At 46.6% G+C, this 16,500-nt stretch overlaps 1 protein-coding gene across 12 annotated transcripts in view; it reads right to left on the reverse strand.

The window, feature by feature from the left end:
• Window positions 1-16,500, reverse strand: part of PLEKHA7 (pleckstrin homology domain containing A7) — a 228,757-nt gene that overhangs the window by 70,775 nt on the left and 141,482 nt on the right. For 10 of the 12 annotated variants that reach the window (XR_003514710.1, XM_027563388.1, XM_027563389.1 and 7 more), the window contains 3 exons: window positions 5,328-5,439; window positions 4,245-4,349; window positions 1,031-1,103 (listed from right to left, as the gene is read on the reverse strand). Coding sequence is in view for 11 of the 12 variants with exons in the window: in XM_027563388.1 (XP_027419189.1) it covers window positions 1,031-1,103; window positions 4,245-4,349; window positions 5,328-5,439 (290 nt within the window). In the remaining variant the exon portion in view is untranslated. Of the gene's footprint in view, window positions 1-1,030; window positions 1,104-4,244; window positions 4,350-5,327; window positions 5,440-6,240; window positions 6,857-16,500 lie in introns of those variants that run through there. The other 2 variants (XM_027563392.1, XM_027563396.1) reach the window with 2 other exon arrangements.

Here is a 16,500-nt window from a genome sequence, read left to right on the forward strand (position 1 = left end):
TCATGGGCAAAGTTAGAGCCGGTGGGAAATATCATACTTTCTACATCTATTCTCTTCCTCCCCCAAACCATCTTTGTTACCAGAGGTAACTTCCTAATGACAAGCTGGTCCCTCTGCTCTCCCACACAAGGTACTTACTGACTGTTCACTGGATACAGAAGGAAACCCGACTTCCTCTGTGTGGAGTCACAGCCCTTTTGCATTTTGGCCCTTAGCCATCTCCTGAGCCTTATCCCCTAGTGTGTGCTGCATGCAAGACTCGCTCTAGCCTTGAAGGCCTATCATTCCACCTTCCTCTGCTTCTAGAACTTAAGTCAAGCTGCTTCTTCTGCATGAATGCCCATCTTCCCCAAAACATGGGCAAAGCTCTACCCATCCTAAAAAGCTCAACTCATACCCTATCTCTTCTAAGGAGCCTGCCCAAGTTATCTACGATGGAATTAACTTCTTGCTCCCCTTGCACTGCTTAAGCACTTTGGATGCCTTCCAAAGCACCTGTCACAGCCTAGTCTTGTCTTATAATTAGGCTATCTCTTCCTCCATATTTTGAGCCTTACTTTCCTCTCACCTTTTCACAGCCCTTAACTCTATGTACTAGGGCTTCACAAATATTCATACGGCCAATTTTATTCACCAGCTGCCCATCCAATAACAGGGCATAAATCCAGATAATAGGTTACAAAATACAATGCTTCACCTATACTTCTTTTCCCTCCAGATTGCATCAAAGGTGTGCCTATGCCCCAAGTGGGGCAGAAGCTGGAAAAACTCCAGATCTTAAGACCCTAATAGAAGGCAAACCAGATTCTATTATTTTTAACTCGACAAATGGCACTTCCGGTGCTGGGACTGATAAAAATGAAGTCACCAACCATCCACATATGTAAAAGTGAACACTTTGGCAGGTTAACAGGTTATTAATTAGCTCGGGCCACTGGTCCAAACACTGGATTTGAGAAGACCAACTTTTGTATCCTCTCACCACCCCCTCGGGCACAAAGAGCCCTGGGTGGCCTGAACCTCAGCTCACCTTTATAGTAAAACAAGCAATAATCAGCAAGCACAAACCACCTCCTTTTCCACAGCCTCATCCCGGAACTGTCCTGCAAAGCAAAGAAAACTAATCAGGGCAATATCTGAGCATACTGCTCCCCCTCCTTAGTTATGTACAACCTGATTCTGGAACCAAGATTTGCCCATATTCACGCTTTCTTTCCATAAATTAATAAATTTTTATTGCATAGCCTTTCTTTGAATAGGACATTAAAATTTAAATCCAGTGACGGTTTATCCCCAGGAAGTTCTGTTTCCTGCAAACAGTCTAATATATCATAAGCATCCTACTGTTAGAAAGGAAGACAAGAATTCAAAAACAGTTCTTCCAGTAAGAAATCAGCTTTTAACAAAAAGTTATGTATTCCTTCATTCATTCATTCAATATGCTGTAAAATGTCTTCATTTGTAGTGATTAGAAAATTGATTTAGCACAGCACAGGGAACTCTACTCAGTACTCTGTAATGGCCTATATGGAAAAGAACTTAAAACAAAAGAGCGGATATATGTATAACTGGTTCACTCTGCTGTACACCTGAAACTAACACAACATTCTACATCAACTGTACTCCGATAAAAATCAAAAAAAGAAAGAAAATTGATTTACATAGTATGTGACAAAGAATTTAAGTTAGCTTATTAATCAGTGAGGCAAAATTCTCATTTGACTAAGTTATCTACCGTAAGGGACTGGTTATGCTGTGTTTTCCTTCCGTTCAACAGAAAAAGACCTGGATTTTCTTGAACTAAACTATCTCATAACAAGACTCTGCCTCTACTCATCTAAAATGTAAATCATTCCATTTATTTTAAAAAAAATTTTTAGGTGACTATGAAAATTTTTTAAATATGGCTAGGGTCAGACTTTATTTTGGGGGCCTCCAAAATCACTGCAGATGGTGACTGCAGCCATGAAATTAAAAGATGATTGCTCCGAAGGAAAGTTATGACCAACCTAGATAGCATATTCAAAAGCAGAGACATTATTTTGCCAAAAAAGGTCCGTCTAGTCAAGCCTATGGTTTTTCCAGTGGTCATGAATGGATGTGAGAGTTGGACTGTGAAGAAAGCTGAGTGCTGAAGAATTGATGCTTTTGAACTGTGGTGTTGGAGAAGACTCTTGAGAGTCCCTTGGACTGCAAGGAGATCCAACCAGTCCATTCTAAAGGAGATCAGCCCTGGGTGTTCTTTGGAAGGACTGATGCTAAAAGCTGAAACTCCAGTACTTTGGCCACCTCATGTGAAGAGTTGACTCATTGGAAAAGACTCTGATGCTGGGAGGGATTGGGGGCAGGAGGAGAAGGGGACGACAGAGGATGAGATGGCTGGATGGCATCACTGACTCGATGCACATGAGTTTGGGTGAACTCCAGCAGTTGGTGATGGACAGGGAGGCCTGGCGTGCTGCAATTCATGGGGTCGCAAAGAGGAGGACACGACTGAGCGGCTGAAGTGAGTGAGTGAGTGAGGGTAGGAAAATAGTTTTAGGGTCACTTTTCTCCCAAACCTAGGAAAATTCCAGAGCCACTTTTAGCTATTCAAATTGTCTTCCTTCTGCAAAACTTTTTGACAGGCTTAAATTTTAAAAAATTTTTATCCATCCTCCATTTACTTAAGTGTTAAAAACTTGCTAAGCTCCTGTATTTCTTGGTTTTATCTTCTGCATTAACTAGGTGACCTCTAAAGCCTTGGCATGCGATATTTGCTTTGTTTGAAAAGCTCTTCTCCACCTTTATATATCTGCTTCAAATGTCACTTCCTCCAGGAAGCCTTTCAGGACTCCCACAAGGACAGTGACACTTTCTCTACTGGGTGTCCAGAGCATCTACACAGACCTTACAGCTACAGCACAGCCCAGGGGCCCAGGGGCCTGGGCAAGGGGGTGTCTGCTGGGGAGAAGGATTATCTATAATCCCTTCTGTCTCACCCCACATTTCAAAGGAGCCTTTTGTTTAACAGGGACAGGGATGCAAATGGAAAAAGTCAGAGGGTGACCCAGGTAAGAAAAGAGAATGAGAACAGAGCTGTGAGGGAAGAGGGTCTCATTAAAAGAGGATGGTGCCCAGGGGAGTATTGGTCAGAAGAGGCTGGGGAGCTGTGGGAGCTGCCGTGGGGAACAGAACTAGGGGAGAGGGATTTCAAGGGGACATTTTAGGAATTTCTTCTGTGTGTTGTACAAGTTAACGCCCACCTCTGTCTTGCCATAAAGCCTTGAGTAAAAATAAACATCACTGCTCTCAGAATTTGTGTTTATCTGGATAATATGCTATGCGGGAGTCCGTGCTGGGTGATGACATGACACATGAGAGGTGTTCCCTGCAGACTATGACAGGAGGTCTTCAAGTGCAGGAACCACACGTTACCCATCCCTTTGTCGTTGCAGTGAGAACACTTAGAACATGGCAGGCATTTGGTGGGTTAGTGGGGGAATGGATGGATGGATGGATGGCAAAAAGGGAAGGAAGAAGACAGAAGGAACATGTTCTCTGACCCTAGGACCTCACAGCCTATCCAAGGCCAGAGGACCAGAGGCAGAATAACTGGTGGTAAAGACAGAGGTGAAGGATGGACTGTCGGGGGACACAGAGCTGACAGGGTTTCTGGACTGAACAGACGTGGGAGCAGGAGAAGCTGGTGATGGTGCTGAGGTTCCTAAACCAAGTGCCTGGGAGAAGGATGGCACCACCACAACCCAGGAAAAGCAGGCTGGGGGAAAAGACAGGTAGGGGCTGAGGAGACAGTGAGTTGAGTTTGGCTGATTTGAAATCTGAGGTGTTAGGAAGCTAGATATGTGTGCAAGACAGGAGAAAAGGAAGACATGGGATTTTTCAGGCAAATGATAACAAAGGCTCTTTAACATCAGGAAGGCAAGTGTTGGCAGAGGATTATGGCAATAAAGCTGGATGCAGGCTGATCCACCCACACTCGGGTCCGAGTCCCAGGACAGCCAATAGTACCAAGAACCAAAGCGGTTAAGTGGGTTTGGGGAAGGAAACTGCACCATTGAGTAGACGGTCCACTTACAAACAGGAAGAGCAAATCACTTAGCACGATTGGTAGAATCTGGCCTCGGACAGACTCAGAAACAAAAACCTTATTATGGGCCCATTCCCAGCTCCCAGGGGTCAGGGGAAGGAAGGAAATCAGCAAGAACTACCTCCCTGCCACCCTCCCTCCTCAGTCTCCTCACCTGCTTGTGCAGCCAGCCCCTCACCACCACTGGAACATTGGGGTTCCTCCGAATGGCCTGGTCCCTCTTCCCAAAGCTGTGGACTTTATTGCTGGACTTAATGATCTAGGAAAGAGTAGACTTAGTCTCTAGCAGCCGGGATGACTTGGGGAAGCCCCCAAAAGCACATGCATGATAGAAGAGCCATAGGCTCCCTGTGCCTTCATCTGCACAGCACCGTCCTCTGATCAAAAGAACAGCGAGATGACCGAGAATGGGTGGGCGCACGGCCATAGCATCCTAATTAAAAGGGGAGTCCAAGAGCTAGCAAGCTTCCTGTCTGGGTCACAGAGAAAACAAAGGTAAAGGGATTTTTCCATCAACTTTTACCAGCAGCTGCTGGCCCCAGTATGTCCTGTGGCTTTCTGAAGCAATGACAGTATTTACGAATTTCCAGATATTTACCCCCCTTTCTGGTGCTCTCCCCTTCTCCACAATGCTGGTTCTCTGCCCTGCTCCTCAGTCAGTGCTTCCACAGCGTGGGCACAGACACCTCTGGGACCTCTGTCACAAATTTTACCATGCGGTCTCCAAGATACATGTGAACAGAGGTGTGGCCGTCCCAAGACACGCCAGGAAAATGAAGAATACGGCCAGGGCCCTAGATGTCAGTCCTGGTTCTGTCAGCAATCACCTCTTTTCTTGGACATGTGCCATAACCCCAACTGGCCTCAATTTCCTGATCTCTCATTTGGGGAGAATACTTATGTGTCTCCTTCACAAAACTATGGTGGAACTGCTGTATTTACAGTGGATAACCAATAGGGAACTGTTGTCTAGCACATGGAACTCTGCTCAATGCTACGTGGCACCCTGGATGGGAGTGCGGTTGGGGAGAGAATGGATACATGCATATTTGTGGCTGAATCCCTTCACTGTTGACCTGAAACTACCATGACACTATAATCAGCTAAACCCCAATACAAAATAAAGAGTTAAAAACCAACAAAACACTATGGGGAAGGTCAAATGCATTTCTAGCTACAAAAGGACTTGGCAAAATACAGAAGAGGGGAAGGCAAGGGCGAGTGGCCAAGAGCTCACCTTGGGGCCAGGCTTGGCCTCCACGGTGGAAGTGGTCCCCGCCGTGGACGTTTCACTGACCATGCTGGACGGTCTTTGGTTTCTCTCTTGCTTCGACATATGTGGATTTGGCCTGTGGAGAGACAGAAGAGAATCCAGTGAGTAAGTAGCCAGGCTGCGATGGGAAGTGGAGTCTGAGGTTTAGTTCAGGTTAGAACTGGTTAATGGACCTTAAACAACCCAGGACAGATCTTCTGGACACCACTTAACTCCAGACTGCAGTCAGAGGGTCACAATGTCCAGCCTACACATGCACTTCAGGGAATCAAGAGCATGGACAGGTGGGCAGGCTCCACAGCCTGACACCCCAAGGGGCCAAGTCACTGCTGCCTGCTGTCTCAAGGCCCCCTCATTTATCCTCTTACTTGGGTGACTGTGTGCCCCATCAGATGGGCACACATGGTTACACTACCACTCTTCATGGCAAGAGCAATCCACACTCGTTACACACATACACACACCTCCATTTCCCTGGCTCCCAAAAAGAGCTGCTTATAATTAGTAACAAGAAATCACTCGCACACACACCCACACCCCCAGATACACAGAGAGAATCGCTTACATAAATGCCAGTGGGGCTTGCCTCCCGAAATAGACTACTCAACAAAGAGTCCTATTCTAGGGAACACTCCATTAGCCCCAAAATAGAGCCATTGGAGATATTAACCCCTTGTGCCATGTCTGGAGAGCAGGAAGAAATGAGGGATGCCTGGGTCCCCAGTGTGGATGCCCTCGATGTGTCCCCATCAGCATCCAGCGGCATCATGCTTCCCACCAAGAGGGCCAGTTATGCTTCCCACTTGCCCTGGGAAGGCTGGTACCCTGGGAGCATCATGCATAATGCATAAGAGATATCGTAGAGAACCCTTCTCACCTGCCTCTACAGAGCCCCAGCATTTGAAAGACTCTTTCAAAGCAGCAGCAGCAGAAAATGATTCCACACAATCCAGTCCCTATCCTTGAGCAGCTCAATGCTTGATTCCCAGACTTTGCTAACTCCAGGATCTGTAAGCCTTCCTCAAAGTGTAAGTGCCAGCATTCTTTGGCTGGGTGCCTGCTGCTCCGATGGGTGACAGGATCCAGACAGCTGCAGTAAACTGAGGCCTTTTGCCAGAGAAGTGGAGAACCTGATTTGGACGCCTGGGCCAGGGCCCTGAGGAGATGGAGCTGGAGGATCCAGGCGAGGCACAGCCGAGGAAGACGTGTTCTGGAAGTCCGCTCACCAGGCTCACTTTTACAGAGGTGCCAGGAGGGAAAATCCCTCCAGTTTCCACTTTGGAGCTACGCTGCTTCCTTCAAAACCACTGTTATTCAAAGGACAATGATCCTTCCCACACCCCAAGACAGAGCCCCAACACCCTGCACCATCAGGAAGTCCTTCGCAGAAACAGCCGTGACCACCATGCTTTCTGAGCTGTCCTAGCAGCAGGACCACCGCGGCAGGCACCAGCTTTCCAAGAGGCTGGGCCAGGCTGGATGCTTGGCAGCTAGAGGTGCGAGTCCCACCAGGCAGAAAGATCACTGGCTCCTTATCAGCTCAGGCACTCACTCCAGATTCCCCGCCCACGGCCTCTGTCCCAGCCAGACTTTTGTCACTGCTCCCCACTCAGAGAATGTCGCCACACTTAGAGCCCGCACACTGCTGGCAGAGGCTGTGTGCAGCAGAGAGATAACAGCCAACGGGGGTGGGAAGGGACTCTGAGAGGCTGCCTTGTCCAGCCCCTGCCTCCAGGCAGAACTATGCCCGAGACGTCTTCCTGGAACCTGGTCTTGCCTGACTTTTCAAATTCCCAGAGGTTGAGACAAGGAAAGCGAAGAGTTCTCGGCTCATCTCAGTTATGGCAGCTACATCTCTAAGCCCAAATTCAGGACACACAGTCCAACAATAAAAAAGGTTTGTTTGGGGTTTTATCAAGTTTAATTGTCTCCCATTTAAGACACTGATATGAGGGTTATTACAGAATTCTTGAGAAATACAAGAAAAAAGCTAGAAGCAAAGAAAACTGTAACCATAGTCCTATTATCCAAAGGAATATCATTCTTAATACTTGGTATATTTACTTTCTTTCCTTTGTCTTTTTTTTGCCATACCACACACATTGCACAATCTCAGTAGCCAGGGACTGAACCTGGACCACAGCAGTGAAAGCCCAGAATCCTAAACCAAAAGGATACTAGGAATCTCCCTGGTATATTTACTTTCATTCTTTGTAATATGCTTGGTTTTTTGGGGGGGTGCTTTTTTGTGTTTTTAGATAATTGTGTATCCTAAGTCACTTCAGTTGTGTCCAACTCTTTGCGGCCCTATGGACTGTAGCCCGCTAGGCTCCTCTGTCTATGGGATTCTCCAGGTAAGAATACTGGAGTAGGTTTCCATGCCCTCCTCCAGGGGATCTTCCTGACCCAGGGATGGAACCCATGTCTCTTATGTCTCCTGCAATGGCAGGTGGGTTCTTTACCACTAGAGCTACCTGGGAAGCCCAGATAACTGTGATCACATAGCTTTACGATTTTCCATGTTGATTTTTAAAACTTGCTGTAATCTACACATTTTTTTCCTTTCTTTTAAACTCATCCATGTCATTTTAAATGACAGCATCACATTCCATCAACTAGATATGCCGCTGCTCCTCAGTGGGACAAAGAACAGACCATCTGGGTTTGTGATGGCCCAGGAATCCAGGACAGGTAGCCACTTTTGCCATTTCTGCACCTTACAATCTTGAGCTCTAACTGTAGTCATCTTCCTGTATTCTAACCCCATGTCTCCTCCCATACTAGCTTCTGGGATGCTGGCTGGCCAGGGAGCTCTCTAGCCAAAAGTGCAGGAAGAAAGAGGACCTCCCTGCAGCCTTAGGTCGGTGAGGAAAGAAGGTATGACCACCACCTAGACAGCCAGGTATGAATAGATTTCAGCTGGAAAAGGACCAGTTGTGGCCCCAACACTGAACATCAGTGAGGGACACTGAGGGGTGGGTGGGCAGGGAGAAACACATGAAGAAAACCCCGTACTCCATGACTATAGAGACCTCTGCTCAGCAACATCCAGAGAAAGCAGCTTATTAGGAGACAGGACTAAAATCCAAACTAAATCCACCCCAGGGAGGGGACCGTGTTGTCTCTATAAACAGGGAGCATGTCTTCACAGGACTCCCCACTCACACAAAAGAGTCAACCTTTACCTGGCAGTTCCTGACCTGGCTCTTTGAAAGAATAAGGCGCACACAGCTACCCACTTGGCCAAGTAACAAGACCTGCATTCAGGGGATGTTCCTCTGAATCTCTTCAGAGTGTCCAATGGTCTCTTAGGTCCTCTGTCTGTGTGTATGTGTGTGTGCTAAGTCACTTCAGTTGTGTCTGACTCTTTGCAACCTATAGACTGTAGCCCTCCAGGCTCCTCTATCCATGGGATTCTCCAGGTAAGAATACTGGAGTGGGTTGCCATGCCTTCCTCCAGGGGATCTTCCCGACCCAGGGATTGAATCCACATCCCGTGTGCCTCTGGCATCAGCAGGTGGGTTTTATACCACTAGTGCCATCTAGGAAGCCCCTTAGATCCTCCAAGGTTGACTAGACTTATGACTTTCGGAAATCACTAGAAGTGATCTGGAATTTCAACTAGTAAAAAAAAAACCAAACAGTGGTCATGCTTGAGACACTATTTGATATTCAAAAATGAGGATATGATAAAAGACTCAAAAACATTTTTCTTGCATGCCTGAAAAGCTGGCTCCGATGGAAACTTCTAGAGATCTTTTACCACAATAGTCTGAGCAGTGGGAACATCAGTGGTGCATGTGTAGCCCATGCACACACAGCTCTGAGACAGCTCTGAGTGGATCCACACTCACTTGGATGTGGGCATTCTGGTTCATCTGCTTCAGCCAGTCACATCTTACAGGCATGTTCCCCATGTAAAAGTCTGACAGGGCAGACACTAACCTGTCCTCATGTCCTCTGACTGAGTTATACTCCTGACAGGTTTCGCTCAAGCAGGGCCCCTTCCCCCAGAGAAGAGCCCGTGCCCCTGAGCAGAGCATCTGTGAAGGTGGTTCGGGTCCCAGCAGCTTGCCCTGAGGCATATGAGTCACAAGGATCCCAGGAGAGGACGAAAAAAAAAAAACAAAACTGCACACGCTATGGGAAGGCAGACTCCTAACGTCATTAAATCAAATCTATTAACTTAAAAGCCTGTTTGCCAGGTTTCTGTGCCATCCCGATTCCCAAAGTGCAGTGGGATGCTCTGAACAAAGACTTCTCTTTCCTTGACTTGGGCTACATGAATGCTGATTATTTTGCTGGAGGGGTGTGGGCTGAAGTTCAAAACAGTGAGCTAGGGTTTTAACTGAACTGCCTCTTCTCTGCAAAGAACAAAAGAAGATAGAACCAGACAGAAATCAGTCTGGAGAAGCCCAGGAGGAAAGTGACTTCATTCGACTCTGAACTTCCTCAGCGATGCGTCAGGTGAACCTGGGCAGGAAGTCATTTTCTCTGTCCCTCCATTTACCCACCTACGAAAGAGCTGCTTCTGCCTCCTACGTTCCCAGGAGCAAATGTGTATAACATTGACAGATGTAGTTTAAAAAAAAAAGAAGAAGTTATAAATTCAGAAACCATTTTTTTCCTTTGGGTCTGAGTTTAGGTGAGTTTGGTCGATGGGCTCCTCAGCTGTCTCTCAGTCAACATAATGAACTGGAGCAGATCGCAGCAAGACCCCATTGCTGTTGTAATAGGTAGGTTGCCAGGCCAGGTATCACCAACCCTTAGGGACAGGTACACAAAGTCAAGCAAGTCCTGCCCAGCACCTGCTGTGTCAGGCCCATTGCTGGCATTATCTCACTTCCCCCAGCAAAGCCAGTTTCACCTTTTCCATTTTGTCAAAGAGGAAACTGAGGCTTGGAGAGATTAATGACCAGCTCAAGAGAGTAGCTGGATTCCAGAACCTGGACTCTGTCACAGAGATACCACCTGGCAAGACCCAAGGTCTGGCAGAAATAGGCCTCTGCTCTTCTCAGCCCCAAGACCAATCCCCAATCCAAGAAGATCCTGGGATGGTGGAAAAACCATAAGCCGAGAATAACAGGATCTCAACCATCCTCTGCAGCTTACTGACTCCTCCATGAGTCACATGGCTACTCTGGGCCTCAGTTTCCATTTCTGAAAAATGAGAAAAGAATTCTCATCTCAGAACATAGTTCTGTGGACAGAAATGATGCTTTGAAAACCATGAAGCATTACATTCAATGAAAAGTACTGTTTGTGACTATTATCAGTGGAGATTCCAGAACATAAATCTCAGGTACACTTTATTATTTCCAAGGCACTCTCTCTTCAGAAGCTCAAGGTACCAAACAATTAACTTCTCAACAGGAATCATTTCCTACAAACAGACTTTTAAACACCTTATCTGGGGCTTCTCTAATGTGTAATAACCCTGTGACTAGGAGGTTGCCCTCCCATTCTTTGCCCAGAAGAAAGATAACATCAAGAGTCTTCAAGGCTATGATAGAAGGTTAGGAAACTATGGGGAATCAGGCATCTTTTACTAGGAAGACATCATTAGATGACATCTGTGCCCCATTAATTCCTAGAGAAACCGGCAACCCAATTCATGCTTTACCTGCAAGGATTCTACATGGAGAACTCAGCTAAAATTACTGGGTGCGTGAGAAGAGGCACATTCACAAACAACCAGCACAACCAGCACTTTCTATGGCACTCACACCCACCACCTAAGGGGTTTGGGGAAAGCAATACAGAATGAAAAGCAGAAATAAAACAAAGTTCTTGTCCGAAACAGGCCGACACCTCCACACTCCCTCTTCCAAGAAAAAGAGACACTCAGACAGACCGCCAACGCTCCCTGTACACTCCCAACACCCTGGGGGAGGCTGTCTGACAGGGGTTTTCATTCAGCAACTGTGGCCTCATTACTCAACTAAGGCTTTCTGCATTCCTTCCCCTTCCTCCCCAGCTCCTCTCTGGAACACAAGCTCTAGTTCCTCACCCTACTCCGCATCACTCTGGGAGCCGGAAACCAGCCCAAACAGCACCTGGCACCCTTACCTGGCACAGAAACAACCCAGTGAGCCTCGAAGGCTGCTCTCTCCTGCCCAGAGTCCACTTTGCCATGTGAGCCTGGTCCAGTCTTCCACTGTCCAGGCTCCACGTCTCTGTCTACAAGTGAGAACCAGACTTCAACCTCTGTTTGCCATTTCAGAGATGCTACAATTCTAACCCCAGCCTTTGGCAAGCCCTCTTCTAGTGTATCTCCTCCTCCTGGATTACCAGGCAGTCACTTTACTCACTAGAAAATAGCCTTTTCTGATGGAGATCTGGGTACTTCCAAGACTAGGAGGAGGTAAAAGAAGAGGACAAGGAGGGAAGTCACAGGAAGACAAAAATCACTGTGCAGGCAGCAGCTTCCCTTCCACACTCAGCGAAGCCACCACCGCAGCATCTCCCTCAGCACAGACAGCCACTGAATTTCCGGTGCCAGTGCCTTCCGAAACAGCAGCATCAAGAGCCAAGCCAACACCCAGATGCCCAAATGAGCTAAGGACACCATCATCACCTCTCCCCTTACCTGTGATTGTCACCAACACCGTCTCCTAGACCAGGAAGGAAAACTGAACAGTCAAGTTTCTGCTTTTGGCTTGCCAGGTGTTCCCATTTTTCCTCATTTTTCTGCTGCCATGGCAACAAAATGCAACAGGCACAGCTAGTTCAAGACTGCCTGTCTGGAGAGACAAGGTGCTGGCTATATCAGCTGCAGACAGCAACACATCAGCCTCGCAGCCCAGGGCTCAGCAGATGAGCAATAGGACTGACTCCTTGTTCGAGCTCAGAGTTGCAGGACACCCTCTCTACCATCCTGGGTTCTCAATCTCTCACTGCAAGCTTTCACCAACTTGAAACTGCAGAAGAACGAGAAACAGCCATCCCTGGCAGCAGGAGACACTCCAACCCTAGGCATAATCAGCAAATGCCTTGGAGAGTCTTGCCCTGCCACCTGCAAAATGAACCCCCAAAGAGGTCAAAGGTCAGGAAGAGAAGATGTACCTTTAGCGAGGCAGTATCTTTTAAAGTCATATCCTCCAAACACCACTCATGAAATTCTAGGCAATTCCAACTGTTATTTTTTTCTAACACAGTCCAACGAGAAAACGAAGGGCTGCTCAAATCCCAGTGGAAGGACCAAGCTAAACTTACTCAGATGCCCAGAATGACAGGCCAGGCAACGGTCCTCTTCCTAGGTTAGGAAACTCCAAGGTGATCTTAGGGGCCTTACAGCTGGCTTCTGAGCACAGCAGTAGGCTTCTGAACTTCCAGAACGCATACTCGCTCAAGCAGGCCCCACCTCAACATCAAATGCTTGACAGAGCCTGGGATCAGTGTATACAGCCTGCTGTCAGTCAGCTGCCAGCGTCATGGCTCCGGAATGCTTCTCTCCTCTTCCCCAAGAGCTGCAGAGGCGTCTGTCAGCATCTTCCTGGGCTTCCCAGCACCAAAGAGAGAATACTCCTGTGCACAGCACCAGCCACCAAAACCACAGCTGGGAGTTCTCTGCGCCCAGGCTTCCGCCATAGTGTATGAGGGCCCTCGGTGTGGCCCTCTAAGCCATAAGCTCCCAAGTCAAGAAAATCACCAAAATTCAGGAAAGAGGCCTTCAGAGGAGACCAATTGATCCAGTCATTGGAAATGAGCCCTGTAAACCCTGTAAAGGCTTGAGAATGCTTTCTGGAGAAGAGACTTTGAGGGGAAGCTGGTGCCTTTCAAGCAAGCATGAAGCTATTAGATCAAATTTCATTACTGCAAATACAATTACAATTAAAACCTCTAAGTAGCAGTAGCCTACTTAGCCAGCACATTAATGCCTAAGCACAGACAAGGAAGGGGAATGTCTCTCGAAGACCACTGAAATGAGAGGCAGTATGTATAGCAGTCAGAGGCATAGCATCTGGGGCTAGACTGCCTGGATTCAAATCCTAACTCTGCCACTTACTAACTGTGCAACTTCTGGCAAGACTCCTAACCTCTCTGTGCCTCAGTATCCATGATAATGATGGTATCTTCCTCAAAAGACTGTTGTGGAAACAAATACATGGAAAGCACCTAGAAAAGTACCTGATAATAAATCAAAAGGGCTCTAGGCATTACCTATAAAAAGAATAGTAATATTATTAATGGAAAAAGTCAACTCTTATCCTAAGAAGCAGAGGACTTCATTTAGTGTTAAAAATGAGATTCCAGATCTTGAAACAAGAGATGATAGAAAATCACCTCCCTTGAAAATTATGGACTAAGAGAAAATTTGCCTGCCTTTAACTTTTACTCAATGATACAATGCTTGCCTTCGGCAGCCACACAATAGGCATACCCACTTCCTCCTGCCAGCCCTTCTTGAAGACTTCCAGTATATCCTCCTTCATCTTCTCTCCTACAGAATAAACACAGGACAGGGTTTCCAGACCCCTTACCATAATGGTCCCTCTCCTCAGGGGAATCTCAGTTGCTCAACATCCCTCTTGATATTTAGTACCCAAATCAAACTGTTTGAAGCTTAGCATATCTTTGGGGCTCCATAAACTTGGAATGAATTAATGAAGTAGTCCACAAATATGATGATAAACGAGAACTACTCTCCCCCTTTCTCTACACATTATATTTTTATTAATACAGCCTGGGCTTATATTAGTTCTTCCAAGAGATATTTCCTATTGGCTTGGGTGTGCAGAAGTCTCCCCTGGGGGTCAGGCTGCAGGACCTGTTGACTGATACCCACGTTCCTTGAGAGTTCTAACAAAGAACTAGGTAGCATAACAGAAGAGGTAAAATGAGAAAACAAACGCTCTAGTCATGTAACAAAAGAAGCTTGTCAGCGCCAATCTCAAAAAGTCCCGCTTCTCTTAATAATATATCAGCTCTGTGGATTATTAAGTGTAGTCATTAGTGCTGACCAACAAGTATTTCTGATTCTATTCCCAGATGCCTGGTAGAAAAGCACTTCCCTGCCTCTTTGGCATGAGGAGTGGTCACGTGACTTGCAGCCAATGAAATGTGAGTGAACTTTGGTGTGAGAAGTGGTCATTTGACTTGTTGTAGCCAATGAAATGTGAGTGAATGTGCTGGGGCACAGTTTGCCAAGTTTCCTTTTTCTTGCATTTGGCAATCATGGGAGCACAGAGATGCAGGTCCTTCAGTAAAGGTGACAGAGCTGAACCCCTCAGGTGACCTGTGATGGACATGGAGTGAAAGTGAGAAATAAACCTTAATTGCTCTAAGTCACTGAGATATTGTTTGTTGTTGCTGTTACCACAGCAGAGCCTAGGCCATCCTGACTGATTCTGTATTACTGACGCAGAAACTAGAACACTCAGAGTTCACGTCCTCTGGGTCTGCCAGATCATGGCTTTCATTTTATTTCTCTTCTCCAAGTTTCTAATCTGTAAGATGGAAAACAATCTTTTGGTGGGCATGTGCCTGGTACACCAAACAGCTCTGGTAAGCCCCACCTGCCAGCGGTTGGGAAGATGGGTTATCTGTTCACATCAGTAATGCTTTAAAGGAAGTCACCATGGAGAATTGTTTTCTTCCTACAGGAGAGAGGATCCCAAGATTACCTGACTAAAATCCAAGATTACCTAAGATTGCCACTGTAGCCCAAAGAATGATGGGTTATCTGAAGGAGACTTAAGGATGAACAGAAGAATCCAGGAGTGATTTAGGGGAGATGGGAACAGCAAGTTATCTAAGTGAGTGGTTCTCAAGCATTTACCAAAATCAGAATCACCTGCAGGCTTGTTAAAACATAGTTTACAGGGATCCCACCTCCAAAACCTCTGATTCAGTAGATGTGGAGTGGGGTTTGAGAATCTCCAACAAGTTCCCAGGTGATGCTGGTTCAGATGGCTCTAGAAGGATTCACTCCAAAAAACCAGGGTGGAGGCTCTGATAAGAGAAGTCAATGTGACCTTAACGGATCCTCTTTGGAGAAGGAAAAGAAAAGAGCCAGTTTTTCTTTTCTACCAATATATTAATCTGAGAGCTGATATAAAGGACACAAACGGTCTCCTTGGTCTTTTTTTTTTTTTCTCTCACCACATATCACACTACACAACAAAATTAAGCTCCTCCAAGGGAATAAAGCAGAAATTGTATTCGTTAGCACAGTTTTTAAAAGGAATGGTTTCTGTGAAGGGAAATCATGCCTCACTCACCCTTGGGAGCTCCCCCAGGATTTACCTGGAGGTAAAGTCAAGTCTATTTCAGGAGGAAGCAATTTGGATAATTGGCTGCAATGTCCCTCTCCAACCTTATCTCCTTCACAAACCTCCACTACAAGTCAATCTTCTTGCCAAGGCTGGTCACACTTGACCCTCACACACACGCATGCTTATCTTCTCTTATCTAAATCCTGCCCCTTCCTCCACGTTAGGACCAGACACTTCAAGAAAATCTTCCCTCTCTTTAGTCACCATTACAGACAATCAATCACCAAATCCTGTCAATTTTACCTCCCAAGTAGCTCCAGAATCCACTTGGTGCTCTTCATTTTTCACTCTAACTCACCTCATATGGAGTCCCCATGCTCTCCCCTCTTGGTCTTTGAATAACCTTGACTGGACAGATCTCAAAGGCCTTCCACGATCCCCAAGGCCTAAGCCAGGTTAGAACCCTCATTTACCAACTTCCACTGAACCCTGTGTTCCCTCTGTCCGGAATATTTGTCACATTTGTGATCTCGTGCCATTATCTTCCCTGCTCAATCGTAAGCTCTTCACAGACAGGACCACATCCGCCCTGTGTGCCGCTGTCATTGCGCAGTCTGGCAGTGCCCCTGATGTAGGCACCCACTAAGTATCCAGGGAATAAGAGCAGTAGTCACCACATCAGTCTACAGAAACCCTCCCTTCCTCTCAATGCCTAAAGCACATTCTGTTTGCTTCAAGGAAATGTCTGACCATATAGTTGTACCCATCATCTGAGATAAGCAAGCACCCCTTATGACATCCAGGAAATGAGATCTAGAGGGAAAAACTGACCCTTCAAAAGAAGGAATGTCTTTTCCTTGGAAACTGGATGGGACTGAGATTAGCTGTGGAGATATTTTGGTAGGATAAAGAGGCCACCT

This window comes from Bos indicus x Bos taurus, chromosome 15, assembly GCF_003369695.1.
Source record: "Bos indicus x Bos taurus breed Angus x Brahman F1 hybrid chromosome 15, Bos_hybrid_MaternalHap_v2.0, whole genome shotgun sequence".
NCBI classification, from domain to species: Eukaryota; Metazoa; Chordata; class Mammalia; order Artiodactyla; family Bovidae; genus Bos; species Bos indicus x Bos taurus.